General features: G+C 42.9%; 1 protein-coding gene across 3 annotated transcripts in view; it reads left to right on the top strand.

Moving 5' to 3' along the window:
- The window catches only part of MVK (mevalonate kinase), a 43,366-nt gene that overhangs the window by 2,336 nt on the left and 14,152 nt on the right, over positions 1-26,878 (top strand). For all 3 annotated transcript variants that reach the window (XM_040351731.1, XM_040351748.1, XM_040351740.1), the window contains exons 2-8: positions 3,228-3,314; positions 6,801-6,948; positions 10,207-10,351; positions 17,367-17,522; positions 20,457-20,560; positions 22,684-22,729; positions 25,749-25,839. In XM_040351731.1, coding sequence (XP_040207665.1) covers positions 3,228-3,314; positions 6,801-6,948; positions 10,207-10,351; positions 17,367-17,522; positions 20,457-20,560; positions 22,684-22,729; positions 25,749-25,839 — 777 coding nt within the window. The remainder of the gene's footprint in view (positions 1-3,227; positions 3,315-6,800; positions 6,949-10,206; positions 10,352-17,366; positions 17,523-20,456; positions 20,561-22,683; positions 22,730-25,748; positions 25,840-26,878) is intronic.

Genomic DNA, 26,878 nt, shown 5'->3' with positions numbered 1-26,878 from the left:
TGATTTATGGATTGGTTAGGGGTGCCGACATCGCAGGATAACTGGACAGGCATAATAATAAAATATATATAAAATGGCGGTTGTTGCAATTCTTTATGTCAGTGGGGTAGATTCAGGTACGAATTGCGCATTTCTTACGGAGGCGCAGCGTACCGTTTTAACACTGCGCCTCCGTAAATTACCTGCGCTACGCTTGATTCACGGAGCAGTAGCTCCGTAATTTGCGTGTGCGCTCCTGAAAACTGCCCGGCGTAAGCGCGCGTAATTTAAATGATCCCATAGGGGGCGTGGATCATTTAAATTAGGCGCGTTCCCGCGCCCAACGTAGTGCGCATGCTCCGTCGGGAAGCTTTCCCGACGTGCATTGCGGCAAATGACGTCGCAAGGACGTCATTTGCTTTAACGTGAACGTAAATGGCGTCCAGCGCCATTCACGATTCACTTACGCAAACAACGTAATTTTTCAAAAACTGCTACGCGGGAACGGTATACGTAGCATTGGCATTGTAGCATTGGCTGCCCCTGCTAATAGCAGGGGCAGCCTTACGCAGAAACTGACGAACGCAAATGACGTAAACTGCGTACGAAGGGCGCGCGTACGGTTGTGAATCGGCGTTAGTATGCAATTTGCATACTCTACGCTGACCACTACGGGAACGCCACCTAGCGGCCATCGTAAGAATGCAGCCTACGATACGACGGCATAAGAGCCTTATGCCAGTCATATCTTAGGCTGCAGTCGGCGTATCGAGCTTCCTGAATCAGGAGCAGTCGATACGCCGGCGCAACTAAGCAATTGCGCTGCGTAACTATGGTTACGCAGACGCAATTGCTTGTTGAATCTAGGCCAGTGTTTTTTTTTAAACACAATTTGTTCTTGGAAAACATATACTTTAATGAATTAAAAATAAATAAACAAAACATAATATATTGGATTCATGCATTATGGCTGCACTTAAAGCGGGAGTTCACCCATTTCTAAAAAAAAATTTTTTCTTCCCCTAGATTCCTGCTCGTTCGGTCTAGGGGAATCGGCTATTTGTATTAAAATATGATCAGTACTTACCCGTTTTCGAGCTGCATCTTCTTCCGTCGCTTCCGGGTATGGGTCTTCGGGAGCGGGCGTTCCTTCTTGATTGACATTCTTCCGAGAGGCTTCCGACGGTCGCATCCATCGCGTCACTCGTAGCCGAAAGAAGCCGAACGTCGGTGCGGCTCTATACTGCGCCTGCGCACCGACGTTCGGCTTCTTTCGGAAAATCGTGACGCGATGGATGCGACCGTCGGAAGCCTCTCGGAAGACTGTCACTCAAGAAGGAACGCCCATTCCCGAAGCCCATACCCGGAAGCGACGGAAGAAGATGCAGCTCGAAAACGGGTAAGTACTGCACATATTTTAATACAAATAGCCGATTCCCCTAGAGAAAACGAGCAGGAAGCTAAGGGGAAAAAGTGCCCTCTAAGGGTGAACCCCCGCTTTAAGTAAGAAGCCAGGATTTCTGGTGAGTGAGACATTCGGCTATTTTGGGAGGACACTTTAAGAATCAGTTTATAAACTTTACATTGAATCTTTTAGTGCTGCATTTTTCTATACAAAACACAATATATACCCCTATTATTTTGTATAATGTGAAAGATGATGTTATGCCGACTAAATAGATACCTAAAATGTAATGCTTTAAAATTGCACATGCTCGTTGAGTGGCGCCGAACTACGGTACTTTAAAAATCGCCATAAACATTTTTTTTTTTTGTCACTTTTATGGACATAGCAAGGAATGTAAACATCCCTCGCAATAACAATACAGCATGATAGGTCCTCCTTATGAAGAAATCCTTAAAGCGGCGCTCCGGTCAAAAAAAAAAAAAAAAAAAATTAAAAGTCAGCAGCTACTAACATTGTAGCTGCTGACTTTTAATAAGGACACTTACCCGTCCTAGTCGCCAGCGATGTCGGCCCCCGCCGAGGACGATCCTCGATCCTGGCAGCTCCAGGCGTAGCCATCCATAGTAAGGGAAACATGCAGTGAAGCCGTTGCGGCTTCACTGTCCATTTCTTACTGCGCATGCGCAAGCAGCGCGGCGCTTTGTGAATGGGCCGGCTGCTTTCTGGGATACACACAGTTCCCAGAATGCAGCGCGCCCCATTCACAAGAAGAAACAGAGTGTAGGAGGAGGAAGAGAATCGACCGCGGTGGATGAAGAGGCAGATTCGGCACTTCCGCATAGCAACAGCTATTTAGGGTAAGTAAAAAAAATGTTTTTTTTTTTCATTTTATTTTTTTGGGGATTTTTGCTGGAAAGATTTTTTCCAGGGTGGAACTCTGCTTTAAAATACTCCAAATCTCTCCTTTAACCCTTTAAAAGCAAAAGATCAAAAAAAAAAAATGTTTTTTTAAGCTTTTGCTTTAAGAACAAAAAAAAAACGTGTACATAGTCCGGGAACTGGAAGTAATGTCATGACGTTGCTCCAGTCCTCCAAGGGCATATAGTTGAGTGGTGGGCATCTTGCCATCGCTTATCATTATGGGGAGACCCTGCTGTAGCAAGATGCTCAGTGATCGGTAACGCAAGCCTGCAAAGCGGCGGGAGAGAGGGGGCACTTCTCCTGCCACTTCTAAGAGTGATCCCGCTACTGGGATCACTTTTATTTGAAAGCTGGTGTTCTATTGAATAGTGCCCCATGTCGAAAAATGCCTCCGATGGGTCTGCCAGTGTGTGGTACGGAATGTGACTCCAGCTGATATGTTGATCAGCTGGCAGGACCTGAACATAGCGAATGCGCAGATCGTACGTGGCATTATCCGATTCTATGCAAACAGCAGGGGGAGAACGTAAGTGTCAGATTATGCCCCGTCGTTGTGGGGCGTGTTTTGTGTGTGTTGCAGGGCGTCTTCAGTGTGTTGAACGGGGGTTTTGCCTGTGTCTAAGGTTGTATTGTAAAACCCACAAAACCCGCCGTTCAACACACCGAAGACGCCATGCAACACACACAAAATACGCCCGCAGCGGCGGGGCATAATCTGACAATTGGCTTTCCCACCTGCCTGCCCACGTTCTGGGGAGGAGAGATCTCACTGCTTGGGAACAAAGATTAACTTAATTATCCCTCTAATATTAGAGCTTACTTTTGGGAGGGGGGGGTTACTAATAAAATATTTATTTCAGCTGAGTTTAGCTTTAAGTTTTCAGATTGTTCTTTGACTAAGAATACCTTCTTTTGGCAGAACTACGTAGCAATGGACAAAGAATTATTCATATCTGCGCCTGGAAAAGTAATATTACATGGTGAACATGCTGTGGTCCATGGGAAGGTAGTGTATATGATGTTTACTAGTATTACTTCTTATCATGTTATGTGTTGCATGTGTAGGCTTCTAGTTTTTTTATTAGGTGTTAGGTCATACTCGGGTCCAAACATTTTCTTTTATTTTTAAAGTGGACAAGGGTTAGAACTTGTCTCTTTGTTTATTGTTGCTGTTACGGGACCTTCAGGATCCCTGCCAGGACTTCCAGAATTCCCTGGATGAATTACACTGGACATGTCCTCTGTCCAAAAGGGTATTTTAAATTAGATGTCCGGCCAAAACCTAACTAAGCTTAAACCTACCCCCATTCTAAGCCCTATGCTAACTCTCCTGTGTATACTTACCTGATCTAATGGCGCTCAGGTCCAGTCATGTGATCTCCCCAGCAACTGGCTTCTCTGGAGAGAAGAGAGCTGCAACAATGGCTGCAGAGCTTGGCTGGTGATGTCACACATAGACTTACTATGGGACATCCGTTGTCGGCTGTCCCATTTCTACACCTAAGGTGGCTCTGGCACCCAATCACATGACCAAACGGGAGCGCCCTTAAATAGGGGAAGTATACAGATATTTCCTTTACAGGGTAGTTCGCATAATGCCCCGTACACACGATCTGACCTTTGTCCGACCAAAATCACATCGGAGTTCCCACGGAACATGTTCTCTATTTATACTCCGATGGAATTCATCGGAATTTCCGATGGGGCATACACACGGTCAGAATTTCCGATGGAAAAAGTCCATCTGACTTTTTCCATCGTAAATTCCGATCGCGTGTATGGGACTTTAGGCTTAGAATGGGGGTGGGAGCAGATTTAAGCTTAGTTAGATTTTGCCAAAAGAGCTAATATACTTCCTGAATGCCTTGCTTATTGCTCAAATAGATTGTCTTGACTGCTGCCTGTCCACGACCTCTGCCCCAACCTAACTACGCTCTTGCCTACCCATAGCCTCTGCCCAGGCTTGACTACTCTGTTGACTGCCACCTGCCCAAGACCTCAGCCTCGACCTGACTACTCTGACTGCCACCTGCCCACGACTTCTGCCTTGGACCCGATTACTTTCTTGACTGCTGCCTGCTCACAACCTCTGCCTAGACCTGACTTTCCTGCTACCTGCCCACGACATCTGCTCGGATCTGACTGTTCTATTACTCTCCCCATGTTTATAGTACTTGAGTAGAGATGCTTTGACTAGTAATGTCCTAATTCAATAAAGAGTGCCAATTTCTAAATTAAATTGTCACAGCCTGGGTAGTTTGAAGTCAACATCTGATGTTGCAGACTTTTAGTAGTTTTGTAGTTACTGTAGCTTCACATATATATTTACATATATAATTAGTGTCTCAGCAATACTACGAGGGGCGTTCAAGTCAAACCGGGACATTTGAGTTCATATAATAAAATAACTAATTTCAAGCAGTGGAAACTGCATTTATTTTTCAACATACTCCACATTTAATAAGTTCCCCAGCGTTTAATGCCTGGGATGCTTCGGCATAAAAAGATTTGTCAGTACGTCTGGACTGGCTAATGATGTGCGCCGCCTGTCCGTAATAGGACACACTTACCACTCACTACTGCGTGTAGTACCGCCATGCTAGCATCCCTTTTTATACCTCTAAAATTAAATATCCCAGTTTAACTTGAACACCCCTCATATTCTCGTTGTGTAGATATTCACATAGGTAGGCCCCTGCTGGGATTTGAGGACAGGTTAATCAAACTTTACTATGGGGCTAATGTGTCATACAGCAGTATCGCCTAATCATGGTTCTACTGCTACTTTACCACCTTCCCGCCTGACCTAGAATGACAGGCAGGCGGTGGCTTTACCGTTTTAACGGGACCTATGGCGTCCTTTACATTGCGCAGCTCGTGCCTGGTGATCAATGGTGAGCTGTGTCCTTTGGGCACAGCACATTGCCGATCAGGGTAAAAAAACGATGACGTAGGCTCTTTACCATGTGATCTGCTGTGTCTAATCACAGCCAATCACATGTAAACAAATGCCAGTTACCAGTTATCGCCACTTCCTTTCTTCAGTGCTGTGAATGTCTGAGGAAAGGAAAGCCGATAACCGGCATTCCAGTTGCAGGGGACATTTACACTGATGATCAAAATCATAAATAATTATATCGTGGGCCAGATGGTCCTCGGCAGTCTCTATGACCTTTTGGAGTAAACACTGCCGTTGCCCTGGCTAGGAAGCTGAGATCGTGTTTTATTTTTATTTTTGGCTTTCCAGCCTAGAGGAGAGATCTAGGGACTTATAGACTGGGGAATGCATTAAGGTTAAATAAATGTTCTGCCTTTAGAAGCACTTTAAAGTCAACCTGTGTTTTTGCTCTTGAAAGGAAAAGCAACAGATTTGATTTATTGCTGTCTCCACAAGTGTACATATTTTCACTTTACTACTCTGCCTATTCATTCATTAGTGGAAGCAAACTGTCATTGCTCCTATGTGGCGTCACTGGCAGTTTATGATTAGTTTCTCAGGTTTCCTGCACTGTTGCATGAAGGGGGGATGGGGTCCATAACTCTGTGTAAGCTCCAAATTGCAACTGGAAGCTTTCACAGGGCTTCTGTTTCTTGCTTCATGGCATGGTAAGAGAACAGATAAAAAATGAACTTGCTGCAAAGGCTGGCATCAAAAGCACAAAACCACTGTATGGGGTGGGTAGTGTTCCAGGTAGGGTTAGTGTGTGGGGCTTGGGGGTAGTCCATTGGTCTCTGCTGGGAGATCTCCACCAACTACCAGCATTGATCCCCCATAATTGACAGCTAAAGTTTTGCAATTGCAGAAAGTCTTTTTAATATGCAAAATCAAATTAAGTTAATCCGAGACCCACGTTATGTTATTTGCAACTTAGTACAGGCTGTTTACAGGGTAAATTGGCTGAGGCATTTGAAAACTTAGTTATTATTACTTTTATTTTTTTAACTATAGTTCAATTACTCCTTGAACTATTTGTCATATGCTCTGTTACTTAAAGGATCACTAAAGGAATTTTTTTTTTTAGCTAAATAGCTTCCTTTACCTTACTGCAGTACTGGTTTCATGTCCTTATTGTTCGTTTTTGCTTTGAAGTTGCTGTAATTCTGCTCTGATCTCCACACTTCCTGGTTGTCTGTTTCCTTATAACCACAGTACTGGGAGCTTTTCATGGTGGTCTAAGTTGTCATTACTGTGTGTCTAAAACTTAACAGAACCAATCAGATTCATTTTAAAAACAAAACACTGCCCTGGATTTGTTTGTTTTTGTTCTGTGTGTCTCTCTAGTTCACAGGAACATGAAACCAGTTTAAAAGTGAAACTAACCTGCAGGCACATTATATGATTGTTTTTTATCTATTTGTAATCATTTTTAAAAGGAATCAGTTAACTTTTATGTCTCTATACCCTATAAACAGTCATTTCAGCAAAAAAAAAAATGTTTTCCTTTAGTGACCCTTTAATGTCAGGTTTTTTTTTTTTTCTTTTTTTTTTTAGATGGCTTTGGCAGTGGGATTAAATTTAAGAACGTTTATTCAAGTCAAACCTCACAGGGACAGTACTGTGTTAATAAACTTGCCAAATATTGGAACTAAGCTTACATGGGATGTCAGTGAACTTCAGCCTCTACTAACCAGATTCCAAGGTGAGTTTGGTTATACATAGTAACAATGTTTGTTTGCAACCACATGAAAATTGACTGACTATTTCAAGGATTCTCTGTTTTTATATTTTCATGGGTGTGGTATAATGGGTTAAAAATCCATGTTTGGGGATCTGCTGATTCAGCTTGCCTCACTGCAAGATATGCTGACCTTACAGGTTTATATAGATGTCAGGGGGCCTGTGTTGGCCTATTAAAAGTGATGGGACCAGATCCTAGAACTAGTTCCCCAGCAGTAACCAGTCAAAGTGGGTGTTCAAGGCCTCTTGTAGACATGAAATCATTGCCTGATATGACCATTTTAAGTCAAATCAGACTACCGTCATGTCTGTGGGTACCTTTTTAGTGCTTAGTTGGCTGGAGCTGTTCTTCAAAGCCCATGTCATAGAGGTGGTTTTTCTGTCCTAGTTGGAGAATGTTTTCGCAGTGTATTTTTCAGTTAGTCAGCAGTTTATTTTGCTTTGAATTGTATAAGCTATATTCATGTGCAAGAGCAAGCAAAGCCTGCACACGTAATACCTGCACGTCCTCACCGTACACACAATATAATAGAAATGCCCCATTATATAGGGGTATTAACATTCTATTCCGCTACATCTCCCTCTGTATCCCTGTTATCTCCCCATCATTCCAGACTATGTACAGTGGAGATATTAGTCAGATGCTCCAGGGGGTTCAAAAGAGATATTGCTGCAGCAATTTACATCTTTTCAGGTCATGAACTAAAATAAAACGGAAGATGATGTCCAAAAAGGTTCCTAACTCTCTTTGAACTGGCTGACGGATCGGTGTTAAGCCTTATACACACGATCAGACTTCCATCGGACAAATTGTGGAATTTTGTGTGAAGGGAGTTGGCCGTGAACTTGTTTTGCATACAAACGGCAGAACTATTTCAGCCAACATTCACGAAACAATGTGTTTTTTCTGCTCTTTACCGCCACCCTTTGGTCAACTTCTGCAAACGTCTTTTGGTTAGCATTGGTTCGGAGCATGCGTGTTTGTACTTTGGATTTTAGTCCGATGGATTTGTGTACACACGATCAGATAATCCAACAGAACACATTTATTGTCGGACAATTTGAGAGCATGACCATCCAACAGTTGTTGTCAGAAATTCCAACAACAATTGTCCGATGGAGCATACAGAGGGTCGGATTATCCGACAAAACACGTCGATAGGACAATTGTTGTCGGAATATCCGATCGTGTGTACGGGCCTTTAGAATGTTGACCTGCTGTGCACACAGCATTGTAAAATAAGCCGTTTGCTGTAAAAGTTACTCAACAATAAGTAGTGATTGTTCTTGTATGTATTTATTTACAGCATGGTGGCTTAGGCTGGGTTCACACATTAGCGGTGCGAATTGAAGCTCTGTTTTCACAGCTAATTGACAAAATTGTTGTTCAGCGTTTTTTAGGTCAGTTTTTGATCAAGTCAGGATTGGGCAACCCATGAATAAGTCACGTGTCCAGTGACGATACGCGTGGGGGAGGAGCCTAAGTGACGCGATTGATGGGAGAATTGTCCCAGTGAGGAGATCGCAAGCACTGAGCGGCGTTTGACTCTACAGCTGAGCTTTTTGACTAACCAGTGTATCGTGAGTGCAATCGCCGTATTGCCTGTATTATTTATCTCCTTAAATGTTATTTGCACCATGTGGTTTTCTTTCTCTCCTTTTATGAGCGGTTTCGCTGAAGGAAAAGGAAATTGAAGAGGTGAAGTTTATCTGTATTGTCTGCTATAGGATCCCTCATCACAGGATTTGATTTGTTTTCTCCCTTATCACAGTGACTGTGCAGTGTGTTTTTCTTCCAAGGAAGTTGTTGTTATGCTGATCCTTCACGGGACTGTTATAATACTTGGCACTTATATTCATTTATTTTGCTTAATTGCATGTCATATGTCATATTGCACTTTGATGCCTAATATTAGGGGATCTCTTATGCACTATTGTATATTATTATAAGTTAATATCAGCGCAGCACCCATTTTTCACACAGGATTGTATCCTGTTCACAACTGAATGACATGTGCGATTCAGAAGCGTTCCCATAATAGTCAATGGGCCTGAATTTGCGCCTGAGCCGGACCGCACAAATGGAGAGCATGACTCTCCATAATGGGGACACAGATGGGAATAAAAACCTGACAAGTGTTCTAATCCCACTCCACTCTATCCAAAGCCAAAATAAAGTTTTGCCTTTAGTTCTACTTTAACCACTTCCCACCCGGTCAATAGACAATTGACTTCCGGGAAGTGGTTCTGTTATCCTGACTGGACGTCACGCGATCAGCCGTGTCCAATCACAATGTCAACAGGAGGAGCCGTTGATCGGCTCTTCCTCACTCGCGTCTGACAGACGCGAGTAGAGGAGAGCTGATCGGCGGCTCTCCTGACAGGGTGGACCACACTGGACCACCAGGGAAGCCGCCAGGACCACCAGGGAAGCCACAAGCATGTGGATGGCCAGGTACATCCCACATGGCCATCCACATATGCAAATTGATGCCAAATATGTGCCAATCAGTGCCCACAAATGGGCACTGATTGGCACCATTGTGAATGACCTTAAAGCTGTGATGCCCAGCAATGCAATCCATCAGTGCCACCCATAAGTTCCCATCAGTGCTGCCTATTGGTGCCCATCAGTGCCACCTATGAGTGCTTATCAGTGCCACCTTATCAGTGCAGCCGCCATATCAATGCCCCTCATTGAAGTAGAAAACGTACTTATTTACAAAAACAATAACAAAAAAAGTAACCTTTTTTTTTTTTTTTAAACATTTTCTGTCTTTTTTTTTTTTGCGCAAAAAATATAAACCGCAGAGGTGATCAAATACCACCAAAAGAAAGCTCTATTTGTGGGAACAAAATGATAACAAATTTGTTTGGGTACAGAGTAGCATGACCGCGCAATTGTCATTCAAATTGCGACGGCGCTGAAAGCTGAAAATTGGCTTGAGCAGGAAGGTGTATAAGTGCCTGGTATTGAAGTGGTTAATAGAACAATCTGAAGTTGGAAGCTGGTTACTAGGCACAGCTGCACCAGAACCTATGTGCTCCAGTTTTAGTATGGAGTGTGCTTCCTGTAATAAAAACCCAACAGAGGTTCTAACGTTTTCTACTCTATTCCTACTCTAAATTAAGTTTGGTGGGGACTTGGCTTTTGTTTGTACACAACCCGTGAGCTAAATTCATGCCGCATTTATTTATTTTTTCATTTTATTTTCTGTAGGTGACCCTGGACACGAGCCTGTGAGCCCCAGTTCAGAACAGCTGGATTTATTGAAGACGTGTGCAGGCTTTCCTGAAGGATCTAAAGACACTGAAAGACTTGCTGCCCTGGCTTTTCTCTACCTCTACCTTTCCATCTGTGGGCGGTGAGTGACACTTCATATAAATATTTAAACTAGGTCTAATGAATTCTCATGAACAACCACTGAAGAGTAGTGTTTTATGTGTCAATTCCCTGTCACATATTTCTCACATTTCTCCTACGCCTTCCAGGACGGCACACCAGAGAGATAAGGGCTCCTCCCACAGGAAACACAATCAATTGACAAGTTTGTTATAAGTTCCCACCCACCCCCTTGCTCCTCAGTATTTTGATTGTGTTTCTCCCGAACACAGCGGCACGTTTGTTGTTTTATATTACCTGGAGACGGTGAGGTCGAAGGGTACCCCTGTTGAGGCAGGTTCAGGGAGGCCGGGGAGAGCTGAACTAACCTGTTGGCTTCGGTCGCTCACAGGTCGCCACAAAGATATGCATGGGCGCTCTGAGCTGTGGTGAAAAAGCCATCGTCCCTCTGCAAAAAAGCCGCCACGATACTGCTCTCTCCTTCCTGGGGGGGTTGCCACTAAGGAGCATTGCGCTCCAAGCCTCTCTCTGAGAGAAACGGGAACCGCGCCACCGGAGCGTGGGCGTTTCCTTACAGGGCAACCCGGAAGTGACGCTTCGGCGTGGAGAGCAGCGTGGAGCGGTGGGGTCGGCGGCGGATAAACCCTAACACAGGTACCGGCAAGCCAAGGACCCAGCCAACCTCCTCATGGAACAGGAGGAGAGGAAGGCAAATGTGACTGCAGGCAGATCCAGGTCGGGGTGTGGTGAGTACTAATCCCCCTTGGAAAGGGAGGAGGAAAGGGAGTGAGAGCTCCTGGCTTTCAGGGGTCTGGGATCCCGGAGCCAGCCAGAACAGGCTGGAGTTTACCTCTCAACACCCTTTCCCCTCCCCAGTACAAACCTGCAGTCCTAGGGGAGGACAGAGTAAAGTGTATATCTCTTGTCTTTAATCTCCCCAGCGGAGCCCAGGAGACCCAAATAAACAATCTCCTGCCGCTACAGGGCAAAGCTCCTCTAAAAATAAATGTGTGGGTACTGTAAGGATAAATTCCCACCCAAAGCCCTTTTGCTAAGAATCTTTTAAAAACTTTCCGTGTAGCCACCAGGCAGCCAGTAACTTAAGGTCTGACATAGAGGAGCTTATCCCTAGAGAGGACAGGAAGGCCTTGTCTGAATGGGATCTAGTGCCCTTCCCCCCACTTTCACAGTCATTCCCTCTAGTCCAGTAAAGGAAACTAAGGAAGACAGGGAGGTTAAGGGGGAGCTGAGCAGAATAGGACGCCCCATTCACCCTAGTGGATCTGGGGGGACTTCTGCAGGGAAAAATCGGCCTCTGAGGACCTTATAGAAGTCCCTAGAATAATCTCATATAAAGGCCTGAGCAAGGCTCAATCCAGGGTGGTGGGTTTTTATCCACTCCATTAATCCCTAAAGGATTAGAGCCAACTGCCATGAACCTGACAGCTTACAATGGTGCTGTTAGAGGTTTTTAGCCCAGCAAAAACCTACCTCCTAAACTCTTAAAGGGGGGTGGACAGGCACTCATAGGGGACATCTTAAATGTATATAAATGTATATATATTACCCTTGAGGAGGTTGTTTATTAGTGGCAACATCTTCCCAAGTTCCAACAGGTGTCTGATTGCCTATCATCTCCTCCTTACACTGCTACTATATCTATCAGTGTATAAGAGTTAATCAATAAACCTCTGGTGGCTTAGGCAACAAAACCACCAGGGCTGTATGAGAAGCAGAAAATGTGAGCCTGAAACCCTTAATTAAGAGTTTTTTCTCTGCAAACCTCTGTGTTAAGGCTATGAAAATTAGCCTGTATTTAGTATGAAGCCCTACAGGTGTCTGATTGCCTCCAGCCTAAGATTGTGATCACCTCTGCATTAGAGATCTAATTGATCGCTGGGTCTGTGCTCGTTAAGACCTTAAAGGCCTGGACTCGCTCCCACCTGTGTGTATGGATCAGCTACAACTACTCAGACTTATGCATGGTAAAATAGCAGCTACCACTATTGTGGTATGATCACACACCTCAGACTTCCATTATTGGAACTACCATATTCCTCCACTGAGGGAAGCATTAGTATCTGGAGTTCAGGCTCTGCCTAGGATAGATTGTTGGCCTGACCGCATCAGAAATGCTATCCTATGGCTCACTAGAAATGCATAATGTTGATTATGTAATGGCACACAGTTGCTTACCAAAACGCATAACATTGATATGTTGGTAACACTTCTATTATATAACCATACACCATTGCTATTCAGAAATGCTCAACATAGTTTACTGATAGTAATATTTCTGTGGGTTATGCGACTTTACAAGGTTGCTAGTCAGAAACGCACAACATTGGAAGTTTATCTTGTGTCTTTTCTGTTATATAAATATCCTATGGTTCATCAGAAATGCATAATATTGCCTATGTAATGTTACACTACTGCTTATCAGAAACACATGTCTTTGAGTGACTGATAGCGACATTTCTGCTGGTTATATGACTGTACAATTTTGCTAATCAAGAAAACGCACAATATTGTAGTGGATATTTATGTAGGTTAAGTGACCGTACACGGTGGCTATTCAGATATGCACTGAATTAAGCTTTCAGTTGCTAGTGACATTTCTGTTGATTAGATGACCCTACAAGGTTGCATTAAGTAACACATTAAGTGGTCAGCAACATTCTGTTGGTCATATAACTGTACAAGTTTCTAATCAAAAAATGCATAACATTGTATTGCTGGGAATGACACTTCTGTGGGTTCAGTAACCGTATACTGTTGCTATTCAGAAACGCACAGCATTGGGCGTCTGGCTAGTGACTTTTCTGTTGAGTGGCCGACAACATTCTGTGGTATAGCTGTGCAGGTTCTCTAATCAAAAAATACACAGCATTACTGGCAGAAACGCACAGCATTGAGTTTTTATTAAGTGACATTTCTGCCGGGTATATGACGGGGTTATCTTGTTAAACAGAAATGCACAATGTTATTGTTGGTAACGTTTCTGTCTTAGGTCCCATACCCTATTAATGATTTGAAGTGTGTTGGTGCCACTCTCTGGTCATGACTGCAGGTGGTCTAGCACCAGCAATACACAGTTGGGGGACACATATGTCTTTTTGTGTGGTCATACTGGCTATGCCACTGCTTTTTCGTGACCATCGAAAATACGCAAGAGGTGTTAGTAATTTTTCTGTTGGTTATAGGACCGTACTGCGGTCGGTATCAGGAATACACAACACTGAAGCTGTCCTTGTCTTCCTGTTTTTGAACTTATTACCTTAGTTTGCTGTACATCAGAAAAACACAGCATTGGAAGGTGCCCGTATCTTCTGTGTTTAATTACTCAGAAAAACGCCATAATTGCTATTGTCCTTTCAGTTGGATGAAGGACCCTAACCCATTAAGCATCAGAAGCTCACATTGGAGCCTCTGTCCCTTCCCTTTGCTTAGGTTACATGGTATCTTATTACATATTAGAAATACACAACATTCTAAGTTTGATTTGTGTCTTCTTTGTCCTACAGGTGACTGTATATCAGAAAATATAACAGTGAAAGCTGGGTGTGTCTTCCTGTTTTAATGTTCCATATTAAACCTAAGCTGGCTACCCTTCAGAAATTTAAGATTTATGACCTGTAGATCTGTGATATTAATTATATATCTGTCATTTTATTTCAGACCTTATTTTCCATACACATGGAAGGAACAGGATTTCTGATGGCAAAAGATTCAGTCCTTTACATCTAGGCATGCCAGAGACATGCCCTAGACCGGAACCCAGTAGGGTTATAGGACACTAGAAGAAGGTCATAAAAATCACCTATCAGGGTTATAAAAAAGAGGGGTTACGCTGTTAGAAATTGGTTGCTTGAGGATACAACATCAGAGCTTATCTGACTAGTTCACCCAATCCGATAAATTTACAGCTCGGTATGTATCCTTCAGGTCACCCCATTGGACGAACTGGATGTGACTAACCAATATTAGTTTCTTACTCCTACTATAGAACTAACCCTATGGTAGGGATCTGCTTAACTTGGCACTCTCTGGTGCCTGGAGTAGATTATGCACTCAGACGCCGTGTATTTACAAAATATTGTATTTTGTTGGCGTGCGGCACTCACGTAATTTGCCCTGAGAGTGTAGGGCGAATTGTGCCTGCGGGTTGTGCACAGGGGTGCTGTGGAGAGTTGCTTCCCCTGGTACCTTTTGTTTTATATGCCAAAAAAAGGCAGTGGTTACTCGCAGTTCTTACCAGGCTCCTTCATGCATAGTTTAACGCATCTGCCAGCAGGACTATAAGGAGCTGGGGGATATAGAACAGATTCACATCTGACATGTCAGCATTCAGATGGGAAGAGAACCAGAAGTTGGAAATGACCAGGGGGTGATTGGACTTACTTGCCAACAGGCTTGCATAGCAGCCGTTTTTGACCTGTCTAGCAGTGTGCGTTGGAGACAGGGGGTTGGTCGGCACAAGTGGGCGGGCGCAGGAGTGAGCCACGCCAAGACATCCTGTGGACCTGACACTGACCAGTAGGTGTCCTCTCTATAGAGGCACATGCATTCTGATGAATGGGGGGGGGGCAGGTGAACTGAAGGGGAACCACCCCTCCTTGAAGGTGCAGGAACACACCAAATGCCCTACTTGGGTACATACCTGCCCAGTCATTTGAGTCCAGGGAATAAGCTTTCCATAATCTAGTATCCTTGAGTGGGTTGATTTCCTTGTTTCACCATGACTATGGCGGACAAAAAGGGGACCCACAAGGATTGTCCGTCAGGAGACCCTTTTTTTCTAAACCATTCTCCTGAATAGACCACTGGCTTGTAACCAGATGTTTTTTCTTGGTCGATCAGAGTAGTTCCTTGTGCCACAGAACAAATCTCTGATTAAACTTTTTGATGGTCCTATGCAGCAATTGCAGACATTATTGACCACGATGGCTAGAATATTGGCACAGCCAATCCTTCTATCTTAAATAATTCACAGGCTCTCAGATTTTTCTTTGAGAGCACATGCCACCTAGGTCCTGCATCCGAAATGGAGACAGGGACATAGGTGGAGCGGACCTGCAGGTCAATTACATGATCCAGCTAGGATACCTTCATCACACACTAGGTAGTGTAGGTGGTGAAACAAAGTCAGACTCTGACATTTAGCAGAAAGACCTTGCAGGCAAGGGTCCCACCCTAAAGTAGGCCTGAGTTCTTTTATATCCTCTCTGGTGTGCCGTCCTGGAAGGCGTAGGAGAAAACCTACGTTAGATCTACCGGTAACGGTATTTCTACGAGCCTTCCAGGACGGCAGGCCTACTACCCACCCTATGTAAAGAAAGGTAAGCTATATGCTAAATGGTAAGTACCGATGGGGTGCCCCTTGTGAACCAGTTCAAGATTACTTTATTAAATACTGAGGAGCAAGGGGGTGGGTGGGAACTTATAACAAACTTGTCAATTGATTGTGTTTCCTGTGGGAGGAGCCCTTATCTCTCTGGTGTGCCGTCCTGGAAGGCTCGTAGAAATACCGTTACCGGTAGATCTAACGTAGGTTTTCTTGAAAATTTGGGCTGTGTACCAAGATATCTAAAGTTATCAGCGTGATGAGGCACGCCTACAGCCATTGTTTCTGAAGAATTGTTTAGTTCAAAAGATTCTCTGCTCAGAAGTAAAGGGGAACGTCAAACGGCACCCCTTCTTTCTTATAGTAAATGGGCCACAGCTGAAAATAAGGTCACACACTGGCAGATAATGTCCTTCAAGACATACACTATATTGCCAAAAGTATTGAGACACCTGCCTTTACACACACATGACCTTTAATGGCATCCCAGTCGTAGGGTTTAATATTGAGTTGGCCCACCCTTTGCAGCTATAACAGCTTCAACTCTTCTGGGAAGGCTGTCCACAAGGTTTAGGGGCGTGTCAATGGGAATGTTTGACCCTTCTTCCACAAGCGCATTTGCGAGGTCAGGCACTGATATTGGACGAGAAGGCCTGGCTTGCAGTCTCTGCTCGAATTCATCCCAAAGGTGTTCTATTGTGCAGGCCAGTCAAGTTCCTCCACCCCAAACCCGGCTCATTTTATGTCTTTATGGACCTTGCTTTGTACACTGGTGCACAGTCATGTTGGAACAGGAAGGGGCCACCCCTAAACTGTTCCCACAAAGTTGGAAGCATTAAATTGTCCAGAATGTCTTTATGTTGACGCCTTAACCGTTCCCTTCACTGGAACCAAGGGGCCAAGCCCAACCCCTAAAAAACAACCCCACACCATAGTCCCCCCTCCACCAAATGATTTGGACCAGCACACAAAGCAAGGACCATAAAGGCTCCTAAAGTTTTGCCCATAGTTCAACTTTAAGGGAGGAATTTGAATCTCCCTTTTAACTTCTTTATTTTACTATTGCTAGCCTTGGCATGTAATACAGAACCTATAATAACCCAACAATTTTTAATTCCCTTTGAAAAACTTCTGAAGAGTCCAGATAGTACCAAGTTTAAGAGAGATAGAGATAGAGAGATAGAGATAGAGAGATAGAGATAGAGAGATAGAGATAGAGATAGAGATAGATGCAAACTGAATCGCCTCTGGGCGCTGTACTATTCTTCAATTACTGCTATCTCCAGATCTGGATACCAAAAGGTGCAACTCAAGTGGTCCTTGCCTGCTCTTCAACTCACTGACCTGGATTGGTTGACATTTAAAAGACGCCTATAAATGCTCAGTGATATTTCTCTAGGGACAAAGTACCGTAATACATCTGTTATTGCTTCATCATAGTCATTTTACATCTTCTATATTGTATAAAGTGGGCCTGCGCCAATTTTGAGTTTTACATGTGTTTTCTTATAACAAATGTAAACCTTGTTTTATCTTTAGTCTGTGATCTAAGTGCTTATCCCATAAAGTATCAGAGTCCTCAATGCTGCCTTTAAATTTGAGACACTAGATACCTCCAAACAGCACTAAGAGATGGTTGAGAATTGGTAAACTGTACAACTGAATGCTTTCTAAACTTGTATAATTGTTCTAGAGATATCAAGGGGTTGAATATCGTGGTTTGGTCCCAGCTACCTCCAGGAGCCGGTTTGGGGTCTAGCGCTGCCTATTCTGTTTGTCTGGCTGCTGCCTTGCTAACTGTCTCTGGAAGGATTTCATGCCCAGTTCATGAAGGCACAGAAGATGGCAGGTATGAAGTTTGCTTTTTTCCAGTATGGTTTTAACCGGTTAACGCCCGCCCACTGTATATATACGTCCTGTTTTTAAAGATGGATATCTCGGTAACGGCAGCAGCTACTGCCACAACCGAGATATCCATCTCTTCAGTGGGCGGGCCTGTAAACGATAACGGTGGTCTCCGCAGCGGATTCGCGGTCCCAGCCGCTCTCCCGCGCCCTCCGCCGCTTACCGGAGCCGTCTGTAGTGGTGGAGGCGATCGGGTGCTGCTGCCTGTTGTGTGAGGATGCGAGTGAGGGCAAGATGGCCCCCACCAGTCCTCATAGCATTGCTGGGCGGAAGTGACGTCAAAACGTCAGTCCCGCCAGCGTCTTAAAGAGACATTTTTTTTGTTGCCATTTTTTTAACCAGTTCCCGACCCCCGCATGTACATATACGTCCACAATATGGCACGTACAGGCACATGGGCGTACATGTACGTCCTTGCCTATTAGCGGGTGGGGGGTCCGATCGGGACCCCCCCCCGCTACATGCGGAGGTCGGGTCCGCTCGGGGAGCGATCCGGGACCACGGCGCGGCTATTTGTTTATAGCCGCTCCGTCGCGATCGCTCCCCGGAGCTGAAGAACGGGGAGAGCCGTGTGTAAACACGGCTTCCCCGTGCTTCACTATGGCGGCGCATCGATCGCGTCATTCCCTTTATAGGGAAGACACGATCAATGACGTCATTCCTACAGCCACACCCCCCTACAGTTGTAAACACATACTAGGTGCACCCTAACTCCTACAGCGCCACCTGTGGTTAACTCCCAAACTGCAACTGTCATTTTCGCAATAAAGAATGCAATTTAAATGCATTTTTTGCTGTGAAAATGACAATGGTCCCAAAAATGTGTCAAAATTGTCCGAAGTGTCCGCCATAATGTCGCAGTCACGAAAAAAATTGCTGATCGCCGCCATTAGTAGTAAAAAAAAAAAATTAATAAAAATGCAATAAAACTATCCCCTATTTTGTAAACGCTATAAATTTTGCGCAAACCAATCGATAAACGCTTATTGCGATTTTTTTTTTTTACTAAAAATAGGTAGAAGAATACGTATCGGCCTAAACTGAGGAAAAAAAATGTTTTTATATATGTTTTTGGGGGATATTTATTACAGCAAAAAGTAAAAAATATTGCATTTTTTTCAAAATTGTCGCTCTATTTTTGTTTATAGCGCAAAAACTAAAAACCGCAGATGTGATCAAATACCACCAAAAGAAAGCTCTATTTGTGGGGGGAAAAAGGACGCCAATTTTGTTTGGGAGCCACGTCGCACGACCGCGCAATTGTCTGTTAAAGCGACGCAGTCCCGAACTGTAAAAACACCTTGGGTCTTTAGGCTGCATATTGGTCCGGGGCTTAACTGGTTAAATGACAAAATTTCCATATTTTTTTTTTTTTTTTGCATTTAAGTCTAAATATGAGATCTGAGGTCTTTTTGACCCCAGATCTCATATTTAAGAGGACCTGTCATGCTTTTTTCTATTACAAGGGATGTTTACATTCCTTGTAATAGGAATAAAAGTGATACATTTTTTATTTCAGTGTAAAAAAATATAAAATCAATAAAAATAAATAAGAAAACAAAATATATTTTTTTTAAAGCGCCCCGTCGAGCTCGCGCGCAGAAGTGAATGCATAGGGGAGTAGCGCCCGCATATGAAAAACGGTGTTCAAACCACACAAGTGAGGTATCGCCGCGATCATTAGAGCGAGAGCAATAATTCTATCCCTAGAACTACTCTGTAGCTCAAAAAATGCAACGAATAACATTTTTTAAACTTCGCCTATCGAGATTTTTAAGGGTAAAAGTTTGACGCCATGCCACGAGCGGGCGCAATTTTTAAACGTGACATGTTGGGTATCATTTTACTCGGCGTAACATTATCTTTCACAATATATAAAAAAATTGGGCCAAATTTATTGTCTTATTTTTTAATTAAAAAAAGTGAATTTTTTCCCAAAAAAGTGCGCTTGTAAGACTGCTGCGCAAATACGGTGTGACAAAAAGTATTGCGATGACCGTCATTTTATTCTTTAGGGTGTTAGAAAAAAAAATAATAATGTTTGGGGGTTTTAAGCAATTTTCTAGCAAAAAAAACTGTTTTAGTCTTGTAAACGCTGAATCTGAAAAACAGGCTCGGGGCTTAAGTGGTTAATTGGGACATTTTATGCATGGTGTAGTCCACACTACTGACTACATTTAAAGGGGTTGTAAAGGTTCATGTTTTTTCACCTTAATCCATCCTATGCTTTAAGGTGAAAAAACATCTGACAGTTACTGCCCCCCAACCACCCCCCCCCCCCCCCCCCCCGTTTTACTTACCTGAGCCCGTTCACCTGCTGCGCTGGCCCCCGACGTCCTCTTATCCGCTCTGTTTGGCCGTTGATTGGCTAGAGGGAATGGATTGATAGCGGCGCAGCCATTGGCTCGCGCTGCTGTCAATCACATCCAATGACATGGCACGCCGGGGGGTGGGGCCAAGTGATACAGTGAGCGGCTATAGCCGCCGGCTGTATCGCGGGAGCGCGCCTGCAAGAACTAACCACCATGGGAGAGAGCTAGCATGAAGGGAGTTAGTTCTTGCGGGGAGGAGCCGAGATAGCCGCCGAGGGACCCCAGAAGACGTGGATCGGGTCCACTCTGTGCAAAACAAACTGCACAGTAGAGGTAAGTATGACATGTTTGTTATTTAAAAAAATTATCCTTTACAACCCCTTTTTAAGTGTGACTTCCAATATTGATGTATAACATAGAATTCGGCTTATTGACATTATTCGCTTCACACATGATCATTTTTTTATATATTATGTATAAATATACATACTGTGATATTCTTTGTGTGTGTGTGTGTGTGTTTTTAACCTTGGTAAGCAAAATACTAAAACCATATTTTTTGATAGGTGGACAGAAACTGAATTAAAGCTCATTAATAGTTGGGCATTTCAGGGAGAAAAGGTCATCCACGGGAATCCATCTGGTGTGGACAATGCTGTAGCAACACTGGGTAAGTAGTAATGACCAGAGGTCCAAGCAGTAGGGTGTCATACATAGTCTAAGCTGATACATGTGCTGTTCTTGTTTGTGCTTACTGTGTGTCACTGACTATAGGTTCACCACTATTTGTTTAAACCTCTCTAGTGACTGTATGCTTTAGTACAGGGATCCTCAAACTACGGCCCTCCAGCTGTTGTAGAACTACACATCCCATGAGGCATTGTAACACACTGACATTCACAGACATGACTAGGCATGATGGAAATTGTAGTTCCTGAACAACTGGAGGGCCGTAGTTTGAAGACCCCTGCTTTAGTATATCTGTAAGTGATCAGAAACACACAGTTTACAGTAGGTCCATAAATATTTCAGTGCATTGGGAATTTCAGTCTGTATGTGTGTGGCTAGCACCCTTATTGGCAACTCAAGGGTCCTGTACACAATTCCCACCTGAAACACTGTCTGCATGAAGTTTTCATGTTCTCCTTATGTCTGTATGGATATCTGGGTGTTCCTGTTTTTTTTTTTTTTTTGTTCACACAATCCAAAGGCGTACCAACATGCCAATTGGCATCCACCCTGTTTTGGGTTTCCACTAGAGGTGTGCCGAATGGAATTTTTTTTTTCTAAAAATGCAGGATACACTTGGTCGAAAACCGAAAGCCAACATGGCAGTTTTTTTTTTTTTTTTATAGATTTATATATATAAGTGTATTTTATTTGACTTTTTAATTAATATCAATTTAAATGAATATGAACTTATTATCGGCCATTATTGCCACTTTTTAGCGCAAGAAAAGCTCAAGGAAAATGTATCCCTCTACATTCTATGGCCCAGATCCACAAAGAAATTACGCCGGCGTATCTATTGATACGCCGTGTAATTTCTAAGATGCCCCATCGTATCTTTGTTTTGTATCCACAAAACAAGATACGAATGTGGGCTCGATCCGACTGGCATACGTCTTAGTACGCCGTTGGATCTTAGGTGCATATTTACGCTGGCCGCTTGGTGGCGATTCCGTCCATTTCCGTGTTGAGTATGCAAATTAGCTAGATACGCCAATCCACAAACGTATGTCCGCCCGGCGCTTTTTTTTACGTCGTTTACATAAGGCTTTTTTCGGCGTAACGTTACCCCTGCTCTATGTGGCGTACGCAATGTTAAGTATGGACGTCGGGCCAGCGTAGAATTTTCCGTTGTGTACGTCGTTGGCGTAAAACGTTCGCGAATAGGGCTTTGCGTAAATTACGTTCACGTTGTCTAGGCATTGAGCAGGCGTAATTTAATTTGAAAATCCAACGTGATACTGAGCATGCGCGCGCATGCGCCGTACAAAAAAAGCGTCATTTACGTGGGGTCAAGCTTGTTTTACATAAAACACGCCCCCCTGTTCATCATTTGAATTCCGCGCCCTTACGCCGGGGGATTTACGCTACGCCACCGTAACTTTAGAGGCAAGTGCTTTGTGAATACAGCACTTGCCTCTCAAAGTAGCGGCGGCGTAGCGTAACTACGATACGCTACGCCTGCATAAAAATACGCCGCCCTACGTGGATCTGGCCCCATGTATGTCTGCACACTGGTCTGTTGGGCTTCCATTGTGATGTTAAAAATCCTACTTGCTGCATTTCTGGTCGGTTAAAAAAAAATTCACAAAAAAACGCACCTCCCAGTTGAAATGCATTGAAACCGCAGCAAGAACGCATCATTAACGCACCCGTGTTACGTGTTTTTTTTTTTTTTTGAGTCGCATGACCCATGAAACACACCATAAGCACAGTAAAATCGCGGAAAAATCTATATGAATTTGCTGTAAATTCACTGCAAAATTGTATGCGTTTTCTGTGCCATTATCGGCACCTTATTCTCTTATTGGCTGAATGCTGATAATGCCATTTTCGATGTTTCGGTGCCGTAAATTTTTGGTGCATCTCTAGTTTACACATGTTTAGCTCTGGTCAGGACAATAGATTGTGAAATTTATTGGACTAGGACTAATATGAAATATGCAGATTACATCTCCTCTTGTTCTCTGAATTATTCATTGGCTGATATATTTTTGTTCTGTTGGACTGTGCTTTTTGCTTGATGCAGCTTTAATAATGTAACTTGACTCGCTTCCCTTTTAGGTGGTGCTTTACAGTATCAAGCTGGACAAATAACCCCAATGAAGAGGTATATATTTTTTTTTATTCTGACCTTTTTCATTGTTATTATTTTTGTATACTTTTTCATTTAGTTAGTGTTGTCATAGAGAACACTGAATGCAACAGATGGGTGAAAAAAAACAACAAGTTAATACAATGCAGAATTAACCTGAGCAGGGTAACTAGTACTAATATACATGAGTACACTAATTCATATATTAAAGAAGCTACAATGGGCCTTTCTGTTTCTGGAAATCCAATTATAGCTATAATAAATAGTATAATGGCAAACATAGATCCTGACCCTGTCTCCTAGGAACATTGGATGAAGAGGTATTACCGGATGTTTTTGCTCCAATTAACTGTTTACTCTTTCTTTCACCTAAGAGAAAATTGTGTCAAAATGGCTACCCCCCACACTCGCCAACTCAAGCGAAGAGATTACAGCAGGTTAACAAACTTCCTAGAGAAAAGCTCATCTTTTTAAAATAAAGGTTGTCCCAGTAAATTTAGTAAACGGTGGGGGTGTAAGCCATATTCGTTGCTTGGAAGCACACAAGTTTAATTTGTTTTTTGCCGATTATTGATACCAATGGTGACCTTGGGTGCAGGGAGTACTGTACGAATGTATACTGCCTGATCACTGTGCTGGTCTATTATGGGATGAACATTGTTATATCTGCATACAATAAGTACTGTACATACTTGCCATCCATCTTCAACTGGTACTGTCATGTGAGAACACAAGGTCTTACAAATGTTTGCATTTGTTTTGTTCATTTTTATTTAATTTACACTTACCGAATGTGTAAAACTAAAAAAAGATACACGCAGTCCCCGAGTTACGAATGACACCTACTTACGAACGAACCTCAATGCCGGCCTCTTGCGCTCCACTCTGGTCCTGGATACCTCCGAGCAGCTGTCTTGCAGCACCGGACACATCCAACACGGCAGTACTTCTTGTACTGCATTGCCAGAAGAGCCCCAGATAACATAACTGCATGCCCAGAAGTGCCCGGAAGATCCCACATCCCTGCACAGGTTGAAGTTGCACTTAAAAATGCAGTGTTCCGACTTGCACACAAATTCCATATAACAACAAACCTACAGTCCCTATTGTGTTTGTAACCCGGGGACCGCCTGTACATTTATTAATATTTGCAATCAACGTTCAACAACCTCTGAAATGCAGAAAAAAATGAATCGTTATTCTTTGAGCTGCAGCAACTTTTCTTGTTTATTAAAATGGCAAGATTTTCTGATAAAGCTCTTTATCGTGAAACATGTTGGAGGTGACAACTGCTGTCTTTTAAATAAACAAGAAATTCTGCACCCTCATAATACATTTTTTTTTTTTTTATCTGACAATTAGCCTGGAGTACGAATCAAACTGGCACACAGGGTTATTGCAAGGGAGCTAGTGGTGAGGCACCCAATTTAAGCACTATGCATATTTTTATTTTCTTTTTATGTTTTTTACAAGCTAGACTAAAAAAAATTGAAACCTAAAACAATAGTTTTACAAAAAAGAATAAAGCAACTTTAAAAAAAAAAAAAAAAAAACTTGACTTATAAGAGGTGTTTTTTTTTTTTAACAAGAGAAACTTATGCCTCGTTTCCACTGAGCGGATCGGTTCGGTTCGGTACGGTTCGGTACGCTATTTTGGGTGTTTCCATTATGAAAGCGTGCCATAAAAGCGAACCGTACCGGACCATTCTGGGTCCTGCTTCAGATGTGGGGCCATAGAAATGGAACGGTTCCATTAGGGCGGACCTACAAATACATCTCACTGATTGGTGGACGCACTAGGCATTTTTCCTAAATCCTGTATGGTCCCGACGTTCCGATTTGCAGTGGAAACACTCACGAGAATAGACCGGTCCATTCTAAACTGTTCCAAACATACTGACCCGAACCGTTCCGTTCAGTGGAAACAAGGCATAATAAGAGTTTTTATATATGTGTCTGAATTTATCTTTATAATGGACCTGGTAATTAAAAAAAAAAAAAAAGGGAATTGGCCACTTCCATAAAGTGCTGGCACCTACCGTAGACTTATTTGAGAATACATTTAGAAGTCTATTAGAGTGCCGTTAGAGCCCCCAAGCCCATGGCATCCTCACCTGAAAGCTGTGACATTTCCTGTGTAAAAAAAAATTGGCTTGATCCTTCATGTTGGTCCATTACTTTAATGGCAGGTTCTTGTGGCCAAAAGCAGGGTTAAATTGTACAAGGGGAAGGCCAAATTGACACTAATCGGAAGTGGGCAAGGTTAATTTTTTTTTTCTGTTTACACTTTTACAAAACTATTACATAGTGTGCTGGTGTTTTTTTTTTTTTTAACAAAATGCTAAAAAAGTTTATGTTTTTGTTTGGTTATGTGCGCTTGGTCCAGACCAAATTTCATTAACTCTGCACTTCTTATTCTAAGGAAACTAGGCAAAATTTGACTTTTTTTTGCGCAGGCTGATAGGCATGTGAAATATATGTTTTAAAACACTCCCTAGAAGACCAAAACACATACCAAACTTTAGGTATTCTGGTTTGTTTGTATTTTGACCAAAATATCTAAGGGCCCTTTCACACGGGCGGACGAACGGTCTGTTTTTTACAAGTCCGTTTCCATCTGGCGGAACGGATTGGATGAATACGGACACACGGTCTGTATTCATCCGATTCCCCATAGGGGAGATCGGAGAAAAGACAGGGCGGTCTCTGCACAGTGTGCGGGGACCGCCCTGTCCGCCGGCAGCTCAGCGGACACACACAGGGCGGATCAATACGGATCCGCTCCGTGTGAAAGAGCCCTAAGTTTGTCCTCCTATAGAGAAATTTAAATTTTCAAACTACTGTAAGTTTCATCAAGATTTGTTTGTCAATACTGTAAGCCCACAGCAATCAATAGGGTCATATTAAAATCTATCTATTGTAGAAGTTAATTTTACTCCTGGATTTTCTATTAGCGAAACATTCTTTCTGTTTTCCAGCAGGTTGCTGAAATGTTACAGTGGACCCAGTATAATTTATTGTGGCCTCTTTCCAGGGTACCATTGCTACAGATTTTGCTTACCAACACAAGAGTACCACGCAGCACAAAGATCCTGGTGTCAGGAGTGAAAGATAAGCTACTCAAGGTTTGGCTTTCCCCTTTGAAAGTATATATTTTAACCTTTCATACCAAACGTGTACCTGTTTAATTTCAGGTTTGGGAAAAATCATGTTCTTTTCAAAGGCTATATGATTACGCTGTATCCAGATTTAGACTATATGACAGAATAGGAGCTGTTTAGACCATTGTTGTTGCCATGACAGTGGATTGTGTTCTATGAGGCCGGCATCGTACACCCGACTCCATACCCTTTGAAGTCACGTGATCAGTGACACAACGCGACAGGTAGGAGCCGGGCTACTACGTTTTTAATTTATATTTGAATACTACACCACGGAGCCCCTTTTTTTTTATTGCATGTAAACTTCATGTGATGAGGAGGAAGAGCTTGGAAAATAATTTATCATATTTATTCATTATTTGCAATGTATTGAAGATATACTATTACTATTATTTGCACCGGATTGTCCTTAGTATTGTTCGCGGAATATTGCACAGTATTTTTTGTGAAGTATTTATTCCATTTATATTTGTTGTTCACTTATTAAATTAGGTTGTTATTTATTTATTAGAATTCATCACTTATTTGAGTAAGCGGCACATATTTTTTTTTTATTTTTTATGTTGGCATCACTGGGTGCTGTTACATTTCCCGCTTACTGTTAGTATTACCGCAGAAGGGGTTAACACTGCAGAATGGAGCACTGATATCATCTTCCGGGTGGAATATGGCATGCACTCTACTTTCTCCTATCATTCAGCATCGAGGAATCACTTTTCCGCTGCTGGTCCTAATGTCCTACTAATATACAAATAAATCCTATAGTTTAAAATCCACAGATTGTTAAAACGTTCCAGTAGTGATAACGTGCTCTGTGCTACTCCAAACAACATCAAATAATGTGCTCTGCGATGGAATTTCTCCAAACAGACCTGTAGTGCCCCCCGGTACGCAACGCACTCAGTGGATGGGTTTGACCCGTTATGTTATCAAGGGAGTCCATAAGCACTTAATATGAACTTTTATTTATCTTCCATTCAGCTTGTCATGGTCTTCCCTCATA

Source organism: Rana temporaria, chromosome 1 (genome assembly GCF_905171775.1).
Source record: "Rana temporaria chromosome 1, aRanTem1.1, whole genome shotgun sequence".
Taxonomy (NCBI): domain Eukaryota; kingdom Metazoa; phylum Chordata; class Amphibia; order Anura; family Ranidae; genus Rana; species Rana temporaria.
This window is presented reverse-complemented; position numbering and strand designations above follow the sequence as displayed.